We start from the raw sequence: 22,911 nt of genomic DNA, 5'->3' as shown, positions 1-22,911 counted from the left end.
CCAAAAGATAAAGGTGGCAGGGCTCTACCCTGTCTGGAGGATTATTACAGAGCGGCACAGTTGCGCTTCCTGGTTGGTTGGTGTGATCCGGAATGTGATGCAAAATGGAAAGAATTAGAACAAAGTTTTATATGTGAACCTCTCCCATCTGTGTTGGGAGACAAAACTCTCTTGAAAAAGTACTTATCGACAGATAAATTAACTAATTTGATTATAAACCCTTTAAACATATGGTACAAAATTCTTAAAGACTCTAAATCTGAAAGAAATGCACGTCTATTACGCTGGGTAGCATTCGATACAGATTTCACGCCAGCCAAACTGGACAGCAGATTTACATATTGGACAAATCTAGGTATTACCTCTTACTGTACAGTTTCTACTGATACTGTCTTGGTCTCTTTTGATTACCTCAGGAAAAAACACAATTTGGAAAAACAGGATCTCTTCAGATATTTTCAATTGAGAGATTATTTTAATAAAAACATCAAAACAATTGGAGAAGAAGGAATGAACCTGATAGAGATATTTGCTAAAGCCTATAAAGGAAATTTGAGCAGAAAACTGATCTCCAGGATTTATTTAGCTTTACAGAAGGACAGAGGTTTCTCCACAATGTATATTAAATCAAGGTGGGAAAAAGAAGCTAACACGCAGATATCTGAAGATGATTGGTTAAATATCTGTAAGACAATGTCCACTACTTCTAGCTCAGATCTGTGGAGGGAATTCACCTGGAAAAATACCCTAAGATTCTTTATAACTCCCAGAATTAAAAGTTTACAGACCAATAATCCAGTTCAGGGACGATGTTGGAGAGGGTGTGGTAATGTGTCAGCTGGCCATTTTCACATATTCTGGGAATGTCCCATAATTTCACCTTATTGGGAAAACATTATAGCAGCAATCAATTCAATAATCAATTTGCAGCTGGACGTCAGTTTCGGTGTTGTATATTTGGGAAATATACCAACTGAGATAAATAAACAAGACAGATATCTATTACAAATATTATTGGCTAGTAGCAAAAAGGCAATAACCAGGAATTGGCTGAACAAGGAGTGTCCAACAATTTCAGACTGGACAGGAATAGTTGAAGAAATCTATAACATGGAAAGGTTGACGTTTTCCCTGAGATACAATACCGAAAAAGGTGACCAATACTGGAAAAAATGGAGGAATTACATAGATGAGAGGTAATTGCATACTCTGTGTGGGAAAACCTGTAGTTTTATTTTATTTGATTGTTTTTATTTTTATTATTATTACTGTATTTTTCCCCTGAGCCATGAGCCACTGTGGACTGAGAAAGACTGGAGAACTATGGGTGCCTTAGCCCCTAGACATGATTCACTAACCTGATGTCTGCCAGCCCGTTGTTAACATGTCATTGTATTTTGCTATGGATGACCCTGTCTATTGCACCTTTGTTGTGTGTATATTTATATGTTTGTCCTGTTTTTTCTATTGGAAAAAATCAATAAAAAGAAAGTTTAAAAAAAAAAAAAAAATTAAGTTCATCATTTTCAGTTTATCATATCAGTTTATCTTTACAATTGAAAGATAAATTTAGTGAAGATGATTAAAATACCACAGATTAATTATATAACAAGCATGCTGCCTCTGGACTCCCCCTTCTGTCTAGATTTAATAGGGTCATAAGTGGCTTCTTGTGGATGGGGAAGAAGCCTACTTTTAATAAAAAGAAATTATATGCATCAGTAGAGGAGGAAGGTCTAGGATGCCCAAGAATAGATTGGTATCACCATGCCTTCAGTCTCAGTCAGCTCTCTAAGTCAAATATGTCGGAGGTCTGTGCTCCTGCCTGGGTGGCAATAGAGAAAGAGTTGATAGAGCCCTTCTCAGTGCAAGCTTTCCTCACCCAGGCAGGAGGTGATGTACCTTACAGAAACCCTGTATGGGCATTTTCTTGAGAAAGTTGGAGATGGGCCCACCAGGGGTGCAATTTGAACTATTACGACACTATGGGATCATCAATATGGTATAATAAGTCATTGAAAATTAAGAAAAAAATCAGTCATGTGGGAAAATTGGGTGAAGACTGGGGTAATGTTACTGGAAGATTTATTTGACGGGAAACACTTAATCTCCTTTGAACAATGTATATCTAAATATGACATCCCCAGCAAAGATCTTTGGAAGTTCCTTCAGTTGAGGAGCTGTATTACAACAGCAGATAGAAAGGTCAAATTTGCACCTGTATCTTGTATTCTCAAGAGCTATGGTGATCAGAATGGAAGCTTAGAGGAAGGACATCCAGATTTTATGACATGTTTAGAAGACATCAAACCCCAAACTACGAAGGTATTAAGTTAGCATGGGAAAAAGACCTTGGGGCACCTATTGACTGCGAGGTCTGGGAGGAAACAATTAGGTCCTGGTACACTATAGCCCGAGACATGCAGACACAGCTTATTTCATTCAGAATACTGAATAGGAACTGCTGGACTCCAGCAAAAATGTCTAGGTTGGGACTTAGGGAGAATGATAAATGTTGGAGATGTGAGAAGGAAAGGGGTACACTGGTACATATGTTCTATGAATGTGAGATGGTGCATAACCTGGCTGTTATTCAATGTATCAATACTGAAGGTAGAGTTCAGGGAGGGGCCAGCTTTATGAATTCTGGGTATTTTGCCAAGGAAATCTGGCCTATCCACACAAATACACACATGGGTGAAATTAGCTCTCGCAACAGGAAACAGGGTAATAATAATAATAATAATGATAATATTTATTTATAGAGCACTTTTCAAAATTCACATTACAAAAGTGCTTCACAAAGGCAACAACATAAAACAGACAGGATCAAGTGTCACACAACAACTCAAACAGATAAAATAAGATGGTACAGAGCAAGGATAGGAATGTAAAAACATTTTTAAGAAAAGCAGTGCACAACAGTTCAAGTTTAGATAAAATCAGGAAAGGCTCTCCGATAAAAGTATGTCTTAAGAAGAGATTTAAAGGAGATCACTGACTCGGCTGTCCTAATTCAGGCAGTTTGTTCCAGAGCTTTGGGGCCCTGACTGAAAAGGCCCTGTCCCCTTTAGTTTTCAGCCGGGCATATGGAACAGACAAGAGACCTCTGCCTGAGGATCTCAAGGTACGTCGTGGAGTGTAAGGTACTAACAGGTCAGAGATATATGGGGGTGCGAGGCCATTGAGAGCTTTAAAAGTCATCAGTAAAATCTTAAAATCTATTCTAAAACATACAGGGAGCCAATGTAGAGATGCTAAAACAGGAGTGATATGATTATGTTTCCTAGTTCTGGTTAAAAGTCTGACAGCTGAGTTTTGAACATTCTGAAGTCTGTTAATAGATTTTTGGTTCAGGCAGGTAAAAAGGCTGTTGCAGAAACCCAGGTGTGATGAGATAAAAGCATGTAAAATGGTTTTTGTGTCTTTAAAAGATAGTGTAGAACGTATTTTTGAAATATTTCTTAGATGATAAAAACATGACTGCACAAGCTTTGTCGTATGATGTTCAAAATGTAGGTTTCCATCAAACCACACTCCCAGATTTCTAGCAACAGGCTTAATATGATTTGTTAGGGGACCAGCAAATGGTGGGATTTGTGTGATCATTTGCTGGGGCCCAATCAACACGATTTCAGTTTTGTCAGCGTTTAGTTGGAGAAAATTTTGTGACATCCAATCCTTTACTTCAGATAGACAGCCATTTAGTGAATCAAGCATATCAGGGTCAGAGGATCTCAGAGGTAGGTACATTTGTGAATCATCTGCATAAAAATGGTAAGACACACCATGTTTTTGTAAAATATGCCCAAGAGGAAGCATGTATAAAGAAAATAAGATTGGTCCCAAAACTGAACCTTGGGGCACACCATATTTAACACACGAGAAGGATGACACACAGTTATTAACAGAGACGCAGAATTTCCTGTTTGATAGATAGGATGAAAACCATTGCAGTGCTGTACCAGAAATCCCTGCCCAGCGCCTCAGTCTGTCGAGGAGGATGTTGTGGTCGACTGTGTCAAAGGCCGAGCTAAGGTCCAGGAGAACAAGAACTGCACATTTGCCATCGTCAGCAGCCATTAAAAGGTCATTTGTGACCTTAAGCAGGGCCGTTTCGGTGCTGTGGAACTTCCCGAAGCCAGATTGAGAGAGCTGACACCTGTGGAGATTACTCAGGTCCAGATGGTGATAGCAACCCTTCTTTGCATGTCTCAGGCCTTCACCTTTAACAGTGGCCACTCCACTGTGCCCCTGGACATGACTGATTGTCTGAAGGGGCTCGGTGAAATAAGAAAAAAAAAAGAAACATTTAAAAAAAAAAAAAGAAAAAGAAAAAAAAAAACAGATTTGAAAAATCTGAAAGCAGTTGCTCAAGATGTTTGTATAGGCCAGTAAAAAATATGTATTTTTGATTGTGGGGTGAGCTGTCCCTTGACATTTTCACATTTCTAAAGAGCTCCTTGTTGGATAGGTGATAGATTTAACTTGCCCCTTTAGATTACACCTATTACAGAGCAACTTTTGATTTTAACATAAAATCAACCACGTGATCAGTGTAAGGAATGTAACTCTAATTAATGGCTAAAATCCTGTTCTGTCAATTCTTCCTTTCTCTGTAGAATTGTTTTGGTAACATTGTGTTTTACTATTACATTAACAGCAGACATGCTAAATTATATGTTGAATGCTTTAATAGTGAAGTCTAATTGTAGTTGCTCTCTTTACCTTGTTGTTTCCAAACATCTTTTGATGTCTGTTTTAGATTCTCACAGTGGATCCAGGAAAAGGGACCTCTTTTCTTGTGGGTAAATGGCCTAAATAGTATTTCCATGAAAAGAAAAGCATCATTTTTTATTAACTATGAAAAAAATTCTACTGCATTTTTCTTCTGTGACATAATATAGGTACAGATTTATATTGTTTTATGTGTATAATCTTTACCGCTAATGTCCAGTGGCGATGCTCATTTATAATTCCCACAAATATTTCGTAGTCCATGGGTTTAATCTGAAATTGAACAAAAAAGATTAGAAATTAATTGTCTATAAAATATGAAACGAAAAAGAAATGCAATGAATGAAATCCTGTCACAACAAGTTCTTCAAGGCACTATATATTTCAATAAATATATGATATTCAAATATATTTTAAATATTTATATTTTTCATGTCATACATCATATTGTTTTATTATAATGGGAATTTGTATTTAATCTTAATGTGAGACTGTCAGTGACATTCATTGTATCAATGCAGACCTTGTGTCTTGTAGCCTCTCTTTGCCAAATAGCAGTCATGGCAAAAGAATCGATAAATGCAGCTTTTTGATGCTGCTGCTGATTGTGCTGACGCACCAAAATCGCCAAATATGCATTGATTGCCTGTGAAGAAAATTTGAACAACAGATTATGATATTGTTTTCAAGAAAAATACATTGACAGCTATATAGTTGACTTAAAAACAGTTAAACCTATACATGTATTTTCCAAAAATGTACATTATGATTAAATAAGATCACTGTACCTCACTTTCCAACTCCATGTTGGGACCAAGGTGATGAATGTCCCAGTAAAATAATTTGTATTTGTCGATTTTGGACAGGAGGACATGGACAGTCTTTCCTGACCAAGCATCCTGTACATCTGAAAAAAGCAATATAACAGTCAGTATAATAATAAAAACATTTAGTAAATCCACTTGTAAAATTCAAGTGGCAGTTACATTAGAATGCATTAATAAATATCCTAGCTAATGCCTCACTACATACATTATTGTAACCACACCATCTACAGCATAAACAATCACAGTCTCATGTAAATCATTAAGGGTGATTGAGACATAATTAGAAGAGCAATGTGCTTGGAAACTGGCCTATCTTCAATTGAAATTAAAAAAAAATCTTACATTTCTCTGCAACAGCTCTGGCATATCCAGGATTTGCTGGTGGAGCAGGAGCTGGTGGAGCTGCCGCTGGAGGGACTGCCACTGGAGGGACTGCCGCTGGAGGGACTGCCGCTGGAGGGACTGCCACTGGAGGGACTGCCACTGGTGGAGCAGGAGCTGGTAAGGCTGCCGCTGGAGGGACTGCCACTGGAGGGACTGCCACTGGAGGGACTGCCACTGGTGGATCATGAGCTGGTAAGGCTGCCACTGGTGGGACTGCCACTGGAGGGACTGCCGCTGGGGGGACTGCCACTGGTGGATCACGAGCTGGTAAGGCTGCCACTGGTGGGACTGCCACTGGAGGGACTGCCACTGGAGGGACTGCCACTGGGGGGACTGCCACTGGTGGATCACGAGCTGGTAAGGCTGCCACTGGTGGGACTGCCACTGGAGGGACTGCCACTGGAGGGACTGCCACTGGGGGGACTGCCACTGGGGGGACTGCCACTGGTGGAGCACGAGCTGGTGGGGCTGCCACTGGAGGGACTGCCACTGGTGGAGCAGGAGCTGGTGGAGCAGGAGCTGGTGGGACTGCCGCTGGTGGTGGTGAGGCTGATGTTTTGCCTGTCTTTTTCATACCCCAGTGTGGAACTCTGGCTGCCTCAGATATGCAGACTTTGAGGTGATCTATAATCACTTTGTAGAATATTGCCCCATTGTCATCTTCAAGGTCAGCACTCTTCCCCTGGATGGCCTTTATGGTGAAAAGTTTGCCTCCAATTTCCCTCCCTTTCTTTGCTGGCTCCTTATATTTTGTCGCCATACCCTGTCCCCAACTTTAAAGGCTGGTGTGTGGACCTTTGATGGTGTTTTGCCCTTTAATTTCACTTTTAATTTTCCTTGAGCCGACTGACCGACCATGTAGTGCTCTAGGACCTCAGAGGGGTAACGAGCCTCTCTGCCGAACATGAGGTAGTACGGTGAATATTTTGTGGTCATCTGTTTTTTGGTTCTCAGACCAAACATCACAGCATCCAAATATTCATCCCATGTTTCTGGCTGGTGTTTGGCAACTTTACTCAGGGCTCTGAGAATGAAGGCAATTCAAAATAGATATTTATGAGCAGAATATTTTTTTTTTTACAAAATGTCTCCATATGCCCTTTCAGTGGACACGTACATCCTGAAAGAAAACACATATGCATAAGCACCAAGTTCAGTGTGGTGTTTTAAAGAATATACTAGAGGACTCACATTTGTATTGTGCCATTCATTTTTTCTACCAGTCCATTGGTTTGAGGATGGTAGGGTGAACACAGGGACCTTTTGATGTGTAGAATTTCACACACTGTTTTGTTGATCTGCAATCATAAGAGAAAATTGCTTTAAGCAATACACTGATCACTAGTAGACAGGGTGGAGGGGTTTGTGTGGTGGTGGCAGTGATAAGTATACCATTGCATATAAGATATAATACAGCAGTCATAAAAATATTACCAGAAAATGATGATAAGACCTCAGAACACAAATAAGGTGCTATTGGAACTAAAACACAATAATGATAACAGACCAAAAGTAATATTTCAAATATCAGCATTACATAATTTCTGCCAATGACTGATATACTCACAGAATTGACAAATTCTTTCCCCTGGTCTGTCAAAATCCTTTTCGGGGCCTCGAATTGATGCACAAATTTTATTATGCATGCTGTCACTTCCTTTGCCGATTTTGACTTCAATGGGTAAGCCTGTGGCCACTTTGTGAAATAATCAATTATGACACAAATGTACTGTAGTTGGCCAATGAGGTCCATTCCTACCAATTCAAATGGCTGAGAAACCTATTATAACACAAAAAAATTTCATGTTAAAGTTGTTTCTTTCAGAACCTGCTTAAAGGACCAGTGTGAAGATTCTGTGGCATCTAGAGGTGAGGTTACAGATTGCAAACACCTTGTCTTGAGTTTCTGGTGGCTACGACAAATCCTGCTTAACATGAAAGGCTGAATAAAGAGTCAGTGTTTAGTTTGTCTGTTCTGGGCTACTGTAGTATCATGGCAGTTTAACATGGTTGTCTCCGTGGAGGAGCACATGTGCCCTCTGTAAATATAGAGGGCTCTCATTGTATGGTAACGAGAACAGAAAGATTATTATTTTCAGGTCATGATACAATAATGAATACACTTTTATGAATATTATATTTATTTTTTCCTGCCAATAAATCCCTATAAATCTTGCACACTGGACCTTTAATCTACAGTGTCTGGTTTGCAAGTACATGATCAAGCAGTTTCTAAAAGATCTAAATGTTGTAGTTTAACAAGGAGGACCCAAATGCAGATGACGCAAGATGGGGGAGAGCAGTTCAAAAAAGGTTTAATTAAATAAAATAGAAACAAAGAAACAAAAGCTTACACTGAGTGCACGGAGGTCAAATCCAAAGTCCAAGAAAACAGGATCCACAAAAGGCAAACTCAAAAAACCGTCCAGGGGAAAAAACACAGAAGGGAGACAAATGGGATGCAGCTAACAAACATGGAAAACAAGCACGAACTGACAGACACAGAGGAACACAGGGACTAAATAGAGGGAACTAACAAGACACAGGTGGGCAAACAGGTGAAAGACATGACAAGCAAAAAGAGCGGGAAAAAGAAGTAAAGACTAGACACATGAGGGAGAACCAAGACTACCAAAATAAAACAGGAAATAACCAACAAAAAACCAAAAACCATGACACTAAATATCTTTGGATATAAAATGCACACATCATGTTTTATACAACTTTTCTCACCAAGCACACATTTTCTGTAAGTCATGTACATATTGGACTTTTTAAAGAAACTTTTTGCAATGTTTTGATGAACTAACCTTTATTGGAGTGTATTCAGTGGGCTGCTTAACTGACACACCACTGGACTGGCATGACGAGCACTGCGACACCTGAACATGTTATGTAAAAATGGTTACTTATTAATGAACTGTAAATACAAGGTAATGTTTTTATAAGTTATTTTCAAAGATATAAACTAGACAGAAAATTCCAGAAAACTTTTTTTTATGAAATGAAAAGCCTTATCTATATGGTATCTCTATATGTTGCTTACCCAGTTGTTAATGTCAACTGAGATCCCTGGCCAGTAAAACCTTTTCGATATGGCCTCCCTGGTCTTTGTCTGGCCACAGTGTGCACCAGTAGGGCTGGCATGAAAATCGAGGAAAATTCTATTTGCCTCATCAGACCACTTTCATGGTGATGGTTTTTTGGGTGCCTTTGTAGCGCCTGTAATATAGCTCTTCTCCTGTATGGAAGCAATAAACAATACCTCAATTAATTTTAAAATAAGCTTACATAAACTTATTCTGCTGAATCTATGGACTGTGTTTATCTTGCAAAATCCAATACCAATAACAAGGTTTTGCCATTTACACGTTTTACACACATTAATATGTTTTGAGATACAAAATAATCCCTTGTTTGTAGTAGTTACTAGACAATCTACATTATACTGCAATGTAATATACTGTCTCAGTAGTGGAAATAGTGAGTACTGTATTGCACAGCTGTGACATGATAATAGCATCATTGGATAGTGTCAATGAGAAGAACCTACTTGACTGGTGTCTGTAAAAGTTATAAAAGTATCCTTTTCACATGCTCATATATTAGCAGTTGGGTAGCATTATCCCATGTCCATACAGACATTTGTCATCGCAAAACACTTAATTATTTTGCTGTTGCAATGACAAATTAATACTAAAAAAACCCCCCACAAAATTTAAAGCAGACAAAAAAACATTCATATAGACCCAAATTTGTGTTCTTGGTGTTATACAATTAAGCCATTGTGATCCCCTTCGTGTTTGCAACTTTTTATCATTGTGCGTTTTTGCACGACATTGCTTATCTAACCTTGCAAATCATACAAAGAAGCTTTGCGTCGAAGAAGAAGTTTCTGTCTTTTGTTTGACAGTGGTGGGTATTCGCCTTTCAGTTTATAACGGACTATCTGCTGGTAATCGTTAGTATCCATTATCCAACTATGTCAGCGCCTCGAGTCAACCTGTTCTCTGTCACCTTCTCTTAGCTCTCTGAATTGGACCTGTGACGTCAACTAATTGGTCCGAGAACTACAGAGTTGCGAAACTCACGAGACTTGTGCGCTTTGTTTATTCATGGTGCAAGGTGTAAGAAGTAATTCTGTTTTATAATGTAACAACGCTGTGGTTAATGTTTGGGTAGATTTAGAGACAAAAAAGAAACCCTTGTTTAAAATTATAACTCTTGCGGGATCGTACACGGGTCTGGGGTTACCTTGTTAACATGACTAATCTCATTTGCATAATTGTAGGGGAAGTAATCACGTGGCCTGAAAATGTAGCAAAATGTGTGGATTCATCTGATGTTTGGGTTTTATAATCAAACAAACAAACAAACAAACAAAAAACAAGCCTCTCATTCTATTTTGAAGCCTATAAAGTAAATGAAAATAAAACATGCAAGATTTCTGAGCATTTAGACCTCCGACTGCAACAGCAGTCAGACAGGTGAAAAATTATACATTTCGCAGGGTTGTTTTCCTGCAGCTATGATTTTCATAAGTTATTGTTTACTTTTACATATTCCATATTCATACGCCTACAAGAACAGTCTGAACAAAGAGAGAGAGAAATAGAGAGAGGGATACAGACAGAGTGATAGAGACACAGACAGCCAAACAGACAGATAGAAAGACAGAGAAGTAGAAATCGAGAAAAAGAAAACAAAGATGAAGACAGGATACACAAAAAATTCTTTGGAAGACCTGTGTGTGAGAAGTAAGCTGTATGGGTTTAGATCTTTTGCCCCAGGTGTATGCCCTTGGTACTGCTGTAAAACTGAAAAAGCCCTCACTCACTTGATGTGGGGCTTTGGGTGGACTCTTTGGGAGATATTGGCGTATTTCTTCAGTAAGGGGCGCTTTTTGCCACGGCCATCTATTTGGTAAAGTATAACTCCAGTGATATTGAAGCTTTGAGCTTCACCTGGAATTTCGTTTGAGATTCCAATTGTCGCTCAGTGTCACGGTTGTCACTCACCTCACATGCTTCTCCAGGTAGGATATCTGGCAGGCTGCATTTTCAGCCTGCCAGAATATGTATCCCCCCTGTAACTCTTGACAGGAAAGAAGAAACTTTTCTATAGTCTCCAGTGTTATTAGACATGACCCAAAGTATCTGTAAAATAAAACACTTGATGATATGGTAAAGACTGGGCAGGGATAGATATTTTGGCAGACTGACTGGGCCTGCTGCATTGGAACAGCCTCCGGTAAGTGGATTGATCAGCCGTAGTCCCCTGATGGTGGGTGCAAACAGTAGCGCTGAACAGCCACAAAGAAGTGATATTTTACACTTCTTCATATTTTATACTAACAAAAGTCATTAAATCAAGTCATTTGCTGTTTATAAAGTCATGATATTGAGCCGAAACAGATTCCACAGTCCGTTTATGTTTACAGGCTGCTGCTGAGCAACTGCTGAAGGTAATGTTGTGATTAGAGCTGTTAATATTCCCAACCACAAGAGGGCAGTAGTGAGCAGCAGTCCTACCTGTACTCTGCACTATTTGTCTTGGTCACACAGAGGGTTCAAGTGGTAGAAGAAGAAGACAACTTGCTGCTGTATGTCAATGTTTACCCACCTCTGCTGCAGTGAGTAATAAATATGCACGTCAAAACTTGGATTACTCCACACGAGCAGTATGGAAACATTGTGTGTTTTTTTGTGTTTTATTTTTACATTTTAAAACTGGTCACCATTCACCTCAATTGTTCTGGTTTGGCTGCAATGCTCTGGGAGTGTTTTGTGAACTGAAGATCTTCTCCCATCCTCACATCAGCACAGGGTGAGAAGATATTGAGTGAAATTTCATTTTTGGGTGAACTATCGCTTTGAAGGCACTAACATCTTCATTAACGAGGACTTTTCTGGGAATGTGCGCCTGAAACTTCCTCAACTTAAGAAGGCACCAAGGTCTATGTAATTATTATAATGAAGAATGAAGAGGAGTTCAATATGTTCACTAATAGTTTATTAGATCAAGGGCATAAAAATACTTTCTCAACTCTTCATTTAAACATACACAGTTTATCTGAAATTATGACCATTTATTCCAACATCAGTCAACTTTAAATCATACATTTTCAGTGCTTGCTCTATGAGAAACATGGCTCACTGATAGTATCTGCCTATTCAGTGTCACATTATAATGCCGTGCTTTCATGAAGACAAAACAAAAGGGGTGGAGGAGTTTCAGTCTTTGTTGACAGCATTTTTCAGTTTATTGAGAGACAAGAACTTAGTAACAGCTTTGACAAAACTTAAGTAGAATCCGTTTTCATAGAAATACCAACTTCCAGTAGTTTCGGGAGGAAAAATGTTATAATTGGTTGCATTTATCGTCCACCAGATACTGATGTTGGTGTCTTTAATGATGTCTTCAACTGTAGAGCTGATAAGTAACAAAGGAAAGGTATGAATTCTTCTAGTAGACTTTAACACTGATACACTTAAAAGTCAGTCTAATTTGTCTACAAAATTCCTGAATACTTTTTATTCATTTTATTTTCATCCTCTCATCTATAAACCAACTAGGATAACAAATCTGCAACTTTTATTGATAATATATTTACAAATTATTTTGATCATATGATCAACTCTGGATTATTATTAACTGACATTTCTGATCATTTTCCAATATTTCATTTTTTTTTAACCAAAACTAATCCACATGACAAATCTGATGTGAGGATGAAATGTTGACAGTTCACCAAAAAGAATGAAGACTTATTTAAAATTTTATCTGATGGAGGAAGTTTCATGGTAGGAGGTCTTCAAAAATCAGGATGCTGGATTGGTTTATCTTACATTTATGAAAATATTTATTTGATAAATTCTACTTGTTCATATAAACAGGAAATGTAAGCCTTAAGTCTTGGATCATGCCAGGTACAAATATCTTCAATTTTAAAAAATAAATTATATAAAATGTGTGTGTGTTAAAAAAAAAATGTGTTGTTAGTCCCACCCCATGTAATCGTGAAGTTTCTAAAAAATATAAATTATTTCACCAAATTACTACAAACTGCAAAAAAAACAACAACTTACTTCTCTGAAAAAATTGAAGAATCTTGTAATGATATAAAAAATACATGTACATGTGTACATGTGTATATAGTTGGAGCATTTTTTTGTTTGTTTGTTTGTTTTTTGACCTCATTGTAATGTATCTCACCTTGTATACTTTCATTCCTGCATATCAGTTTTATATTATTACTATTATTAGTCGTAGATGGCGCTTATGCATATAAATATAGAGAAATAGAGTCCAGACTGAAAAATTATGAAGTTATCCTTTAACATGTTTCCTGCAGTGCTGATGACACATCATGGTCATTTTCTGATTTATTACAGTAAATATATTACAGATTTCTCCTTTTCTCCTTTTGAGAGAAAATGCTTCACTATGTTCACCAGCTAGTAGCTAACTCTGTCTGCTGTTTGCTGCTGGCTGTTTCTGACATATGTATACCTCTGAAATACTGTACAAATGAAGTTAGTCATTGTAAGCACAGAAAATACCACAGATACAGGAAATAAAAAACAACCATCAAAGCTTCAATTTTCAATTGTTTTATTTAATTTTGAGAAGCCCTGATTTAAAGTTTCAATTCAGTCCAATTATCATGTTTTTAAAGTGTGGGAGGAAACCGAAGCACTCGGAGGAAACCCACGCAGACACGGGGAGAACATGAAAACTCCACCGTGCCGCCCGAAGACGCTGCTGAGTCACTGAGCTCAGAGTGGGTCAGAAGATGATAGAAGAAAGAAGAAAGGAGGAGAAAGTTGTCTTTGTCATGGGTCAAGGTCAATGTCCAGGTCATCAATTAAAAATGTCGATTAGGGCAGTGTTCTCCAACCCTGGTCCTCAGGGCCCACTGTCCTGCATGTTTTAGATGTTTCCCTGCTCCAACACACCTGATTCAAATGATCAGGTTGTTGTCAGGCTTCTGCAGAGGCTTGATGACGAGCTGATCATGTGAATCAGGTGTGTATCTGGAATCTGATTGCATCATTTTTTCTGTAACTGTAACTGTAACTGTAATGTTATACATTATAGCTGACACAATTCATCATGTGTAAATCCAAAACTTATGTTTTTTAATTATTATTTACTAATGTGTGTCAAATCACAAAAGTAATATTTTGACATTTTGGTAAATATGATTCCTCTTTTCTTGAATTTGATTCTGACCCTGTCCACAGCCACACAAAACTCAGTTGATCTGAATATTCCTTTATTTAGTGCAAAACCAAAGTGTAAAAAAAACAACATGTTGTCGTTTTACGGAGGGTTATGTGCTGGACTCTCTGTCATAATTACATTTTGAATCAATATACAATAAAGCTGTCAGCCTGTTTCTGATACCGTGGTTTCGCTTGAAAGGACAGGCAGCGATAGCTTCCCCTTCATGATAAAACAGCTGGGAGAAAAAGAGGGAAATTAAGAGGAGAGAGTTCATTTTCATTGAAGATAACATGAATTAGCTCTATGGCAAACAGAAGGTTACATGCGTGATGTTGGCCTCCATTTGTACCTTCTGGATTATGGTATTAACACAGATCAGAAAAGTGATACAAAAATGTAGAACTGTTCAAAGTTAGTGACTTACAGGAAATTGTTTCAGAACCTATAAACTAATAACTAATATGGATACATCTAATCTTTGATACATGAACAACGTGTTAAAAGAGAGAGAGAGCAAGAGAGGAAAGAGAGCAAGAGAAAGAATAGTGCTGAACAGACAGGAAGGTCAGAGAAATGTTCTGCTGAATTGCTCATTTCAACTAAATCAAAAATCAAAACGTCCTTGTTTTGAATATCAATGATAACTGGTCTGGATGGCTTGCATACTTATAGAGGGAGAGAAAGTGCAAAAGACCAAAGCATGAAAAACTATGCAGTGACATTCAAAGTTAATGTGATTCTTCTCACCAGATTTATTAAGAGGAAAATGTTTGATGCCACTCTCAGCAGTAATGACATACAAGAACTTATTCCACTATCTGTCCATCAGTGTTAGACTCAAAGATAATGAAAAGAAGTGAAACGGGGAAGAGTATGTGTCAATTGATAGTCAAAACACTGATCATAAAACAAACTGCAAACAAAATGCAGCAAACATAGCCTCATTCACAACTACAAACAAATCTGTCACACTGCCAAGCGAACAAATTGAGGCAGTGGTAGTCTACCAACTGTCCCTGAGAGATAAAATTAATGTTTTAGCCAAAGGAGTCTGGTTGCTTTGGAGAGGGTGATATTTGAGTTATACAATGGCGTTTCCTATCAGAAAAGTCTGTCTGACACCAAGGTAAAGAGATTCTAATTATATCATACACAAACTGAATTTATTTTTTAGGAGGCTAAAATACATTTTGCTGCTGATGTTGTCTATAACAATTCTTTGCTTAGCCCCCTACACTGGGACTCTTCTGCTGCTTCTCCAGACTGGCAGCATGTCAAGCCCTGTGTACATACCAGCAGGCCAAAGTCAACATGGGTTGAGTCGAGGCTCTCCTCTAAGTTTGATTTTGTACGTAGGGCCTCCCTCTACGTGACACTGTGCCACCACCTCTCTGCGGACGTTTTGGTGGCTGTAAAAACAGAGTGTGACCTCCTGCTTGTCCCCAGGTTGCAGATGACCACAAAAAGGCAAAATTTCGAACATCTACAGAGACAAAAAAAAAAAACAAAACACAGTAGAACTTACAAGATGTTTTTTACCGATTCTTCCAATGTTCTGCTGTACTATTCCCCTTAAAGGAATAGTTCAACATTTTGGAAATGCGCTCATTTTCTTTCTTCTCATGATGAGTTATTAGATGAGAAGATTGATACCACTTTCATCTGTGTCCATACAAAGAGTGTTAAAATGACAAGCTGTGTTTTTTTTTAATTATTTAAGGGCAAGAAAGACTGGACAGACTGAAAATCTAAGGGAAACCATGATTTGTCTACATGTGAACATTTGCCTACATGCACAGTGCTCTGTGTGCTGCTCTGTTCATCTGCACCAGGCCCAGGGCTGAGAGGAACTGAACAGGCAGGAGAAGCTGCTCTAGAGGAACTCCCCCCTTCTTCAGGCTCATTTTCAGGATTTCTCTGCTCTCCCTCTGCCTCGGTTGCTCTATAAGGGCAAAAGCAAAAAAAGAAAAACATCTCTGAAGTTAAATGTTTCTTGTTTAATAAAAGTAAAGCTGTATAAAAATACATATAATAAATGAAACATAGAAGAAATGCTACATAATAAGAAAAGGCAAAGAAAAATCTGTGTTCCAGCTTTAAGAAAACAGATAATTAAAAGCCTCAAGCTGTCCGTGAGGTAGCAGTGCAAGACACATAAACACAGAAAATTCAAATATATAAACATGTATTGTATATCCAATATATCATAAACACACATTATAATACCCAAGTGGAGAAGAGAATCTTTAACACCCAAACCCCAAAGAACTCTGACACTCATTTTCTCTCTCTGTTCTACTCTCTCCTTCCCTGTGGGATCAGACTCAGTGCATCCATCAAGTTAATTAAACAGAGTGTTCTATAATTAAGAGGAATTTTAATAGGCAAGCAGCAGGAAACAGGTCAGGATAGATTGCAGTGAAGTGCTGAATAAACGTGTTCTCAGTGTGCAGATGCATGGCAGCATTCACACAGATTTATCACAAATTACTATGTCCAGCAACGTAAGATGGAAGTGTGAGCAAATACTGTATGTCAGTGTCCTCAACAGTACAGTGAGTAAGGTGAGTTTTTGGTGGATGCCAGGTTGTAAGAGGTCATAAAAGCCATCCCTCCCCTCGTGGGAAAAAAGAAGCTTTTTTTTTTTAAACGCGGGTCCTCTAAGAAAGAGTTCAAAAACTACTGGTGTGGATGGACGAACACCACAAACATCCCACCTCCTGCAGACTGCTGGAGAAAAATGAATGATGAGGATCGAGCATTAGAGAGATTGATGCAGAACAAGATTATAGTGGCATTATGGCAGCTGACACTTTCAGTTAGATTAAGTCATATTTTTAACAAGTGAAATCACTAACAAGGACCACCAGTTTCACTTCTCTCACATGCAAATGAGCTTTTTCAAAGAGTTTGTCATTTTGCTCATACAAGAGGGGCTATCTTCATTCCCAGTCATGTATAACTAACTATGCACATTTATTCAAGTACTGTATTTAGGTACTCTTTGCATGACTTATACTTTTCAATTTAGTGCTACTTCAAAATTTTATTTCACTGAATTTCAGAGGGAAATATTGTACTTATTTAGTGACATTCATTTGACAGCTCTAGTTACTAGTTACTTTGTAGAGTAAGATTTTACATACTATCCATGATGTATGAAAATGTATTGTCAGTTAAATTACTCAACAGTCCACAGTAGTTCAATTTAGCTTCAGCTTGACCAGCTTCAACATTAAAATGCTACTTACACATTTTAACATGAACATATTTTCAAATCTGTCTAAGTGACCAACGGAGCCAGAGTCTGCACAGTAGTACACCGTGTATCAGTGTTGAAGCCATGGTATCAAAGTACACCTGGCCAACTTAGTCACAAGGGGGACAGAGAATGGGGGCAAGCAGTAAAGGGCCACAAGCAGGAGTCAAACCCAAACGACTCACAGCCTTAGTATGGGGCGCATGCTCTACCAACTGAGCTAGCAGGCCACCATAGGTATGGAGGGGGTGAGGTTTATGACCTATTATACACCTATATATCTTCTGACTGAAGCTGGGTTCAGAATACAGCTTCAGCCAGGTTTTAAAGTCCTAACCAATTTTGAAACTGGATTGCATGGACATGAGGAGAAACTTCATAGATATTCTTCTCTCTAATCTTGAACATAATTAAGATTATTGTGCCAGAAGGAGCACGATCTCATGTGATCTCATTAAGAACGTAATCTCACGTGGTCTCATGGAGAATGTGAACACATGGGGAAGCAGATGTAAACAAAACACAGATTGGCTTGCTGCAACAACTTACTGTAGTAATGCAATATAGGAAGAAAAAACAAAAGTAGAAAGCTACACAAGTCTGGATAAGAAAATGGCTGTGAGATTTTCACTGTCAGTTTTAGTACCTGTAAACATTAGTATGCTAGCTAACAATGGTCTCAAAGACTAGAATGTCTGCCGTTGTTTGGAAACACTGTCAACTGCTTCCATCTCCTTGTAGACTTGTCTCTCTGATTGGCTATTGTGGTCCCACTCAGAAAGTAGTGACTCATCATCCAGATTTTACCTCCTAACTATCAAACATGTTTGACATCATCAGGGTGGCTCCCCGATGACATTAGTACCCACCAAAAAACACAGAAAACAGAAAACACTTCTCTTCTTTGCGTCAGGTTCAAGTTGAAAGGACTTCTCAGCAAAAGAAACACACGATAAGCCTGTTTTGTATTTGTCCCCTCATGAGCAAGGAGATATATCAATATTTTAACATGCTTGGCATTGTCTGGGACTAAGATTAATGTAATATCATATCATATCTAAAATTTGTCATACCTGTCTTTAAGTCTGAGCTTGTCTGACTGTTCATGTTGGATGGAATGAAGGAGTATTCTATTGACTTATCGTTTACAAATTTTATTGAGTGTAAATGTCTACTGAAATCATTAACAATGGTGTACTTTACACATTAAACTCAATCACTTATCTTTACAAGGCACTCAGTTAAAATGATCTCTTTTCTCAATGATTCAATGATGCTGTTTGTAAAGCGGTGCCTTCAATTCCTTAGCATCCCTTGCTACATTCTGATACTATGGTAAGTTTCTATGTGAAAATGCAGTGCAGGGTTCTACCCAGGCTCCAGTGTGTATTGTACACCCATGGGGGGGATTTGCATTGTATCTCTGCTGGACTAATACTGCATATAATTACACAGTAAGCAACTGTGCACTGCTTACTATCCTGTATAGTGTGTCAGGTGTGAGGTGTGTTGAAAACACAAGAACTCATTTTAACTAACTGGATGATGTGGGAACATTTTTCAGTATTAATATACCTTATGGTCCTGTGTTTCTGGTCATCAAGGAAAGTCCAGTGGTAGGACACAGGCAGCGGGGAGCAGTTTGTGATCCAGATTTGTCTAGTAGTGTCTGTGTAGTTGAGCACACAGCCAAAGTCCACGGTGGTGGAGGAAAAGAGCAGGTTGGGAAAGTGGACTTCAGCATGCAGCTTTACCATGTCTTTCTGTTGGTGTCCCTGGTAGTGGACTTCAAGGAACTGGAAAAAATGTCAAAGGAAATGTATTTGCCAAAAATACTTGATAGAAGAAGAAAACATTGCAGTAGGTGTGAGTAAATAAATAGAGATTGTTTTCACTTAATGCCAGTGGTTACCCATCTTTAACAATTTTTTCAAGTTTGACCCCTTTATTGCTACTCATGACCCCTAATAACCTGTTAATCTGAGTGAGGAGTGATTTGTCCTTCTAAGATTTCGTTTCTAGCATTTTTAGAGGCCTGAAGAGGAAAAATATCCATTTTTGAAAGTTAAAAGGTAAATTAGAGAAAAGACAGATTTTTTTTTCTTATCCATTTCATTATCTTCTCAACTCAATTTGACCCATTCTGAATGAATTCCATATGCCCTAAGAGGACACAATATGACCTCAGGAAAAAAAGCAAAGCATTATGAAAGAAACTGGATCACTGTTACCTTATCAACAACTCGTGACACCCGATCCAGACAGTCAGTGGGATTAAAGCATACACAAAACTCAGCCTGGCTAAGGTCACCTAAAACCATGGACTGGAAAAAGACAACAAAATATAGCAGTTAAAGTACATAATTTAAAGATACTGAAGGAATCACACTGCCTGTGCAATGTTTAGGATTACAGACTTGGTAGGAAAACAAATCAACAGAATCTGAGAGTATTTTTTTCAATGAAACTTGATCATTTGTGTGATGAAAAGTTATTATGTCATGTTCTTTTTTATTCGATGACTCCCAAAGGAAAAGTTCATAACCTTTTTAAAAACTTTTCTACAGTTTTATAAAACATTTATTATAATCCTGCCATGGAACCCAGGCTTATCAAAAAAGCCTGCTCCTCTTTAGCTTCATTCAGACACGTGTCAGGAGCTTGAAAACCATAAAAACCTGAAACCTTGAAAATGTGAAAACCAACATCCACCAGTGTGGATTCTAATCTCACATTTTAATCAACTCTCAGAATTGAATTGGAATTTAGAGCAATAAAAATGAAAACATGGGTTTTATCGGAATATATGAACTGAATGTGAACTACTGCCACCAAGTGCAAGAGAATGATAAGTTAAAAAACAAGCAAATCACAGCCAAGAGTCTCATTTGGAAGTTAAGAAACATTTGTACACAGATGTCAACTACAGATAAAACAGTTGATAAAACTATTCTGAAGACAAAGCTTGTTGCCACCTGAATAATGTTTTGCTTCAGACCACAAACACACAAAACAGATCATTCAGTCATCAGTCATCATTATTTTTGACTGTTCTCACTCATAATAAGGTAAACAGTCCGTCTGGACAGCAAAAGGGGCAGAATGCAATGTCTGAAATGCAATCTTGGAACCCAGTGGCTATTGTCTGGTGATTATTTAACATCTTATTATTTTTTTGTTAAAAAAAAAAAAATACAAGTTCACATTTGGGCTGCCCCCCTATAGCTGACGATTCGAACCATTAGTCGGAGCCTCCATAGACGACTGAGATTCTTCTAAAATGCACATACATGTTTTTATCTGTGTCAGTGTACACAGAGAAATACAGCAGCTGCAGCCTTGGAGAGAAGCTTGGCGGATCTGCTGATTTTATAACTGAACTTTAGCAGGGTGCAAATTTTTAATTTCTCTGACTGTGTGAAAGTCTGATATTTTCACATCACAGATGGTGGAGACAGGCATTAAAACGCGAGTCTAACTGGTAAAATATACTCATGTAGGTTCATCTAGGAATTAGTGTGGCGCACTGAACAGCCAAATGTCAAGTGTCAGGTGTCAGTGCACACGTATGTATGACAGTAAAATCAAAAGGTGTCGTCCTCATCAAACTTCCTCAAAAAACAAATAGACAAATAATAATCCTGAGTTGATTATGAGGGAGGTGTGTACCTTAGTGGTGGCTGAGCTAGGGGCTCCCGGAGCCTCACACAGAGAGAACGGCTCTGTAACAGCGAGCTCCAAGGACAGAGACAGAGATGATGCATTCGTCAAGATCAGCTTCTCATATTGGGGCATTAGACTCTTTGTCGGGACCTGAAATACATATACACAGTTAATTCAATATAAAGATTGCTTCTCTGTTTTACACACTGATACCTGATAAGACAAAACAGCATCCACTTAACTTTACAGAGTTGCTAAAATTCTCAGTCATTCCTTTTAATTATTTACATTCCTGCCACATCATCTCCAAAAGCTTCCTGAATTATGGTATGTCTACATGACAATAAGATAACAATGTGTGGTCAGATTTCTGCAAGGTAAAGACTTAAATACTAAAATGTACAGTTTTAAGTTTAAGTTGCTCATGAGCTTTTGATCAACCTTCTCTGTGTAGAAGTTCAGCTGCTTCGGGGAAATGCTGAGCACAGGAGCCACAAAGTGACAGGTTACATCCACAGACATAATCTGCTCCAAAGGGCCCTGGTGACCTACAATTGCATGGCACATCAGACGCTCACGTACAACCTTGGAAGACAAGAACATACAAAGTACATGCATTACAACTTGTACAATCTTATGGACAACACACGGTGCTTATAAAATTCTGACTATCAGTTTTGGGCCTGCAAAAGCAAAGTGTCTCACCTTGGGGGAGTCTGAAGATCCCATCAGCACCATGTCAACTGAGCAGCCTGGGAAAAGCTCCAAACGAGAAGGGCTGAGGCTGAACACTGACTTCTCTCTGCTAGACGAGACCTCACATCCACGGCCTAGAATGTGATTCCTCCTAGGAGAGGAGATGGGGGGCAGGACGGCTCGGCCGGAGAAGTTTCCCCTCTCGCGGGTTTGTACGGAGGGCAGGAAGTCTGCAGCAGTCCGCCAGTACAACCGGTGGGTTCGCTGGCCACGGTTGGTCAGCGTGAAGTGGTACTGGACTGACTCATGGCTTACAGGACATACAGAAGACAGCAAGGACATGAGGCATTCTGTTTTATTACTACTACATTTTTAGTTCTACATCACCATATAATTATTATTAAGTCAAAGTCTGACCCAGGGGTGTGACCTCTTTCACTCTACCTGAAGTATGTGCCTAAATCAAGGCTGGGAGCAAAAGGTCTGTCACTGACAATTGTGGTGCCGGTGCCAATGGCAGACAGAGCAACAGTGTGTGTTTGACTGTGCTGGATGGATACTTCCAGCCTGTCCTCAAAGTGAAGCGTGTCCTTCAGGTGTGCCACCACCCTGAGCTCCAGCTGGTTTTCTGGTGGTACCTCCCCCTCACTGGGCTCAACACGCCAACAGGACTTTCTATGGCTCTGAAGAAACAGAAACACAATCAGACTTCATGTATAACCTGGACTGGATGAGCTCAAGTGTTTGCTACAACAGGATGCGTGCCTTCACATCAGTAAAGTAGCACAGTAACAGTTAGAGCAGCCAGGAACATGACTGAAACGTGATGCATGAAAATGACTACCTTCCACATTTCAGTGCAGCATGAAATCCTGGAGGTACAAGTAGAGACATACCTTTCCTTTAATGTATGTCATAAGTGTTTTATTTGTTTATTTATCCATATAAAGCCTATAATGATACTTATATGTGAATGCCTGGTTGGTGTGTGTTAGTACCATGTGAGCAGTAAAGTGGGCTGGAACAGGTGATTGGTTTGACAGGTGCAGCATTCTAGTGTAGTCTCTCAGAACCTGGACTTTGCCAAAGTTCAGCTGCGGACTCAGAACATGGACT

The 22,911-nt window shown here is 38.8% G+C and overlaps 1 protein-coding gene and 1 long non-coding RNA gene across 2 annotated transcripts; both read right to left on the bottom strand.

The window, feature by feature from the left end:
* Positions 1-15,972: 15,972 nt before the first annotated feature.
* On the bottom strand, positions 15,973-19,760 carry LOC146316086 (uncharacterized). Its single transcript, XR_014771739.1, has 3 exons — positions 19,668-19,760; positions 19,012-19,232; positions 15,973-16,119 (listed from the first exon to the last, which is right to left on the bottom strand). It is a non-coding gene; the product is annotated as an uncharacterized LOC146316086 (long non-coding RNA).
* Positions 19,761-20,817: 1,057 nt separating this feature from the next.
* On the bottom strand, positions 20,818-22,648 carry LOC146316085 (hydrocephalus-inducing protein homolog). Its single transcript, XM_084734039.1, has 5 exons — positions 22,640-22,648; positions 22,240-22,478; positions 21,805-22,105; positions 21,541-21,684; positions 20,818-21,249 (listed from the first exon to the last, which is right to left on the bottom strand). The coding sequence occupies exons 1-5, from the start codon at positions 22,646-22,648 to the stop codon at positions 21,040-21,042; spliced, it is 903 nt and encodes a 300-aa protein (XP_084590165.1). The 3' UTR covers positions 20,818-21,039.
* Between the last annotated feature and the right edge of the window lie 263 nt (positions 22,649-22,911).

Source organism: Lutjanus erythropterus, chromosome 13 (assembly GCF_056507025.1).
Source record: "Lutjanus erythropterus isolate fLutEry1 chromosome 13, fLutEry1.hap2, whole genome shotgun sequence".
Taxonomy (NCBI): domain Eukaryota; kingdom Metazoa; phylum Chordata; class Actinopteri; order Lutjaniformes; family Lutjanidae; genus Lutjanus; species Lutjanus erythropterus.
This window is presented reverse-complemented; position numbering and strand designations above follow the sequence as displayed.

Coding starts and splice junctions, on each gene's coding strand:
- LOC146316085 (XM_084734039.1), bottom strand. Junction 22,106..22,239: donor GATTTAGGCACATACTTCAG/GTAGAGTGAAAG, acceptor ATGTCCTGTAAG/CCATGAGTCAGTCCAGTACC. Junction 21,685..21,804: donor GATCTTCAGACTCCCCCAAG/GTGAGACACTTT, acceptor TTGTCTTCCAAG/GTTGTACGTGAGCGTCTGAT.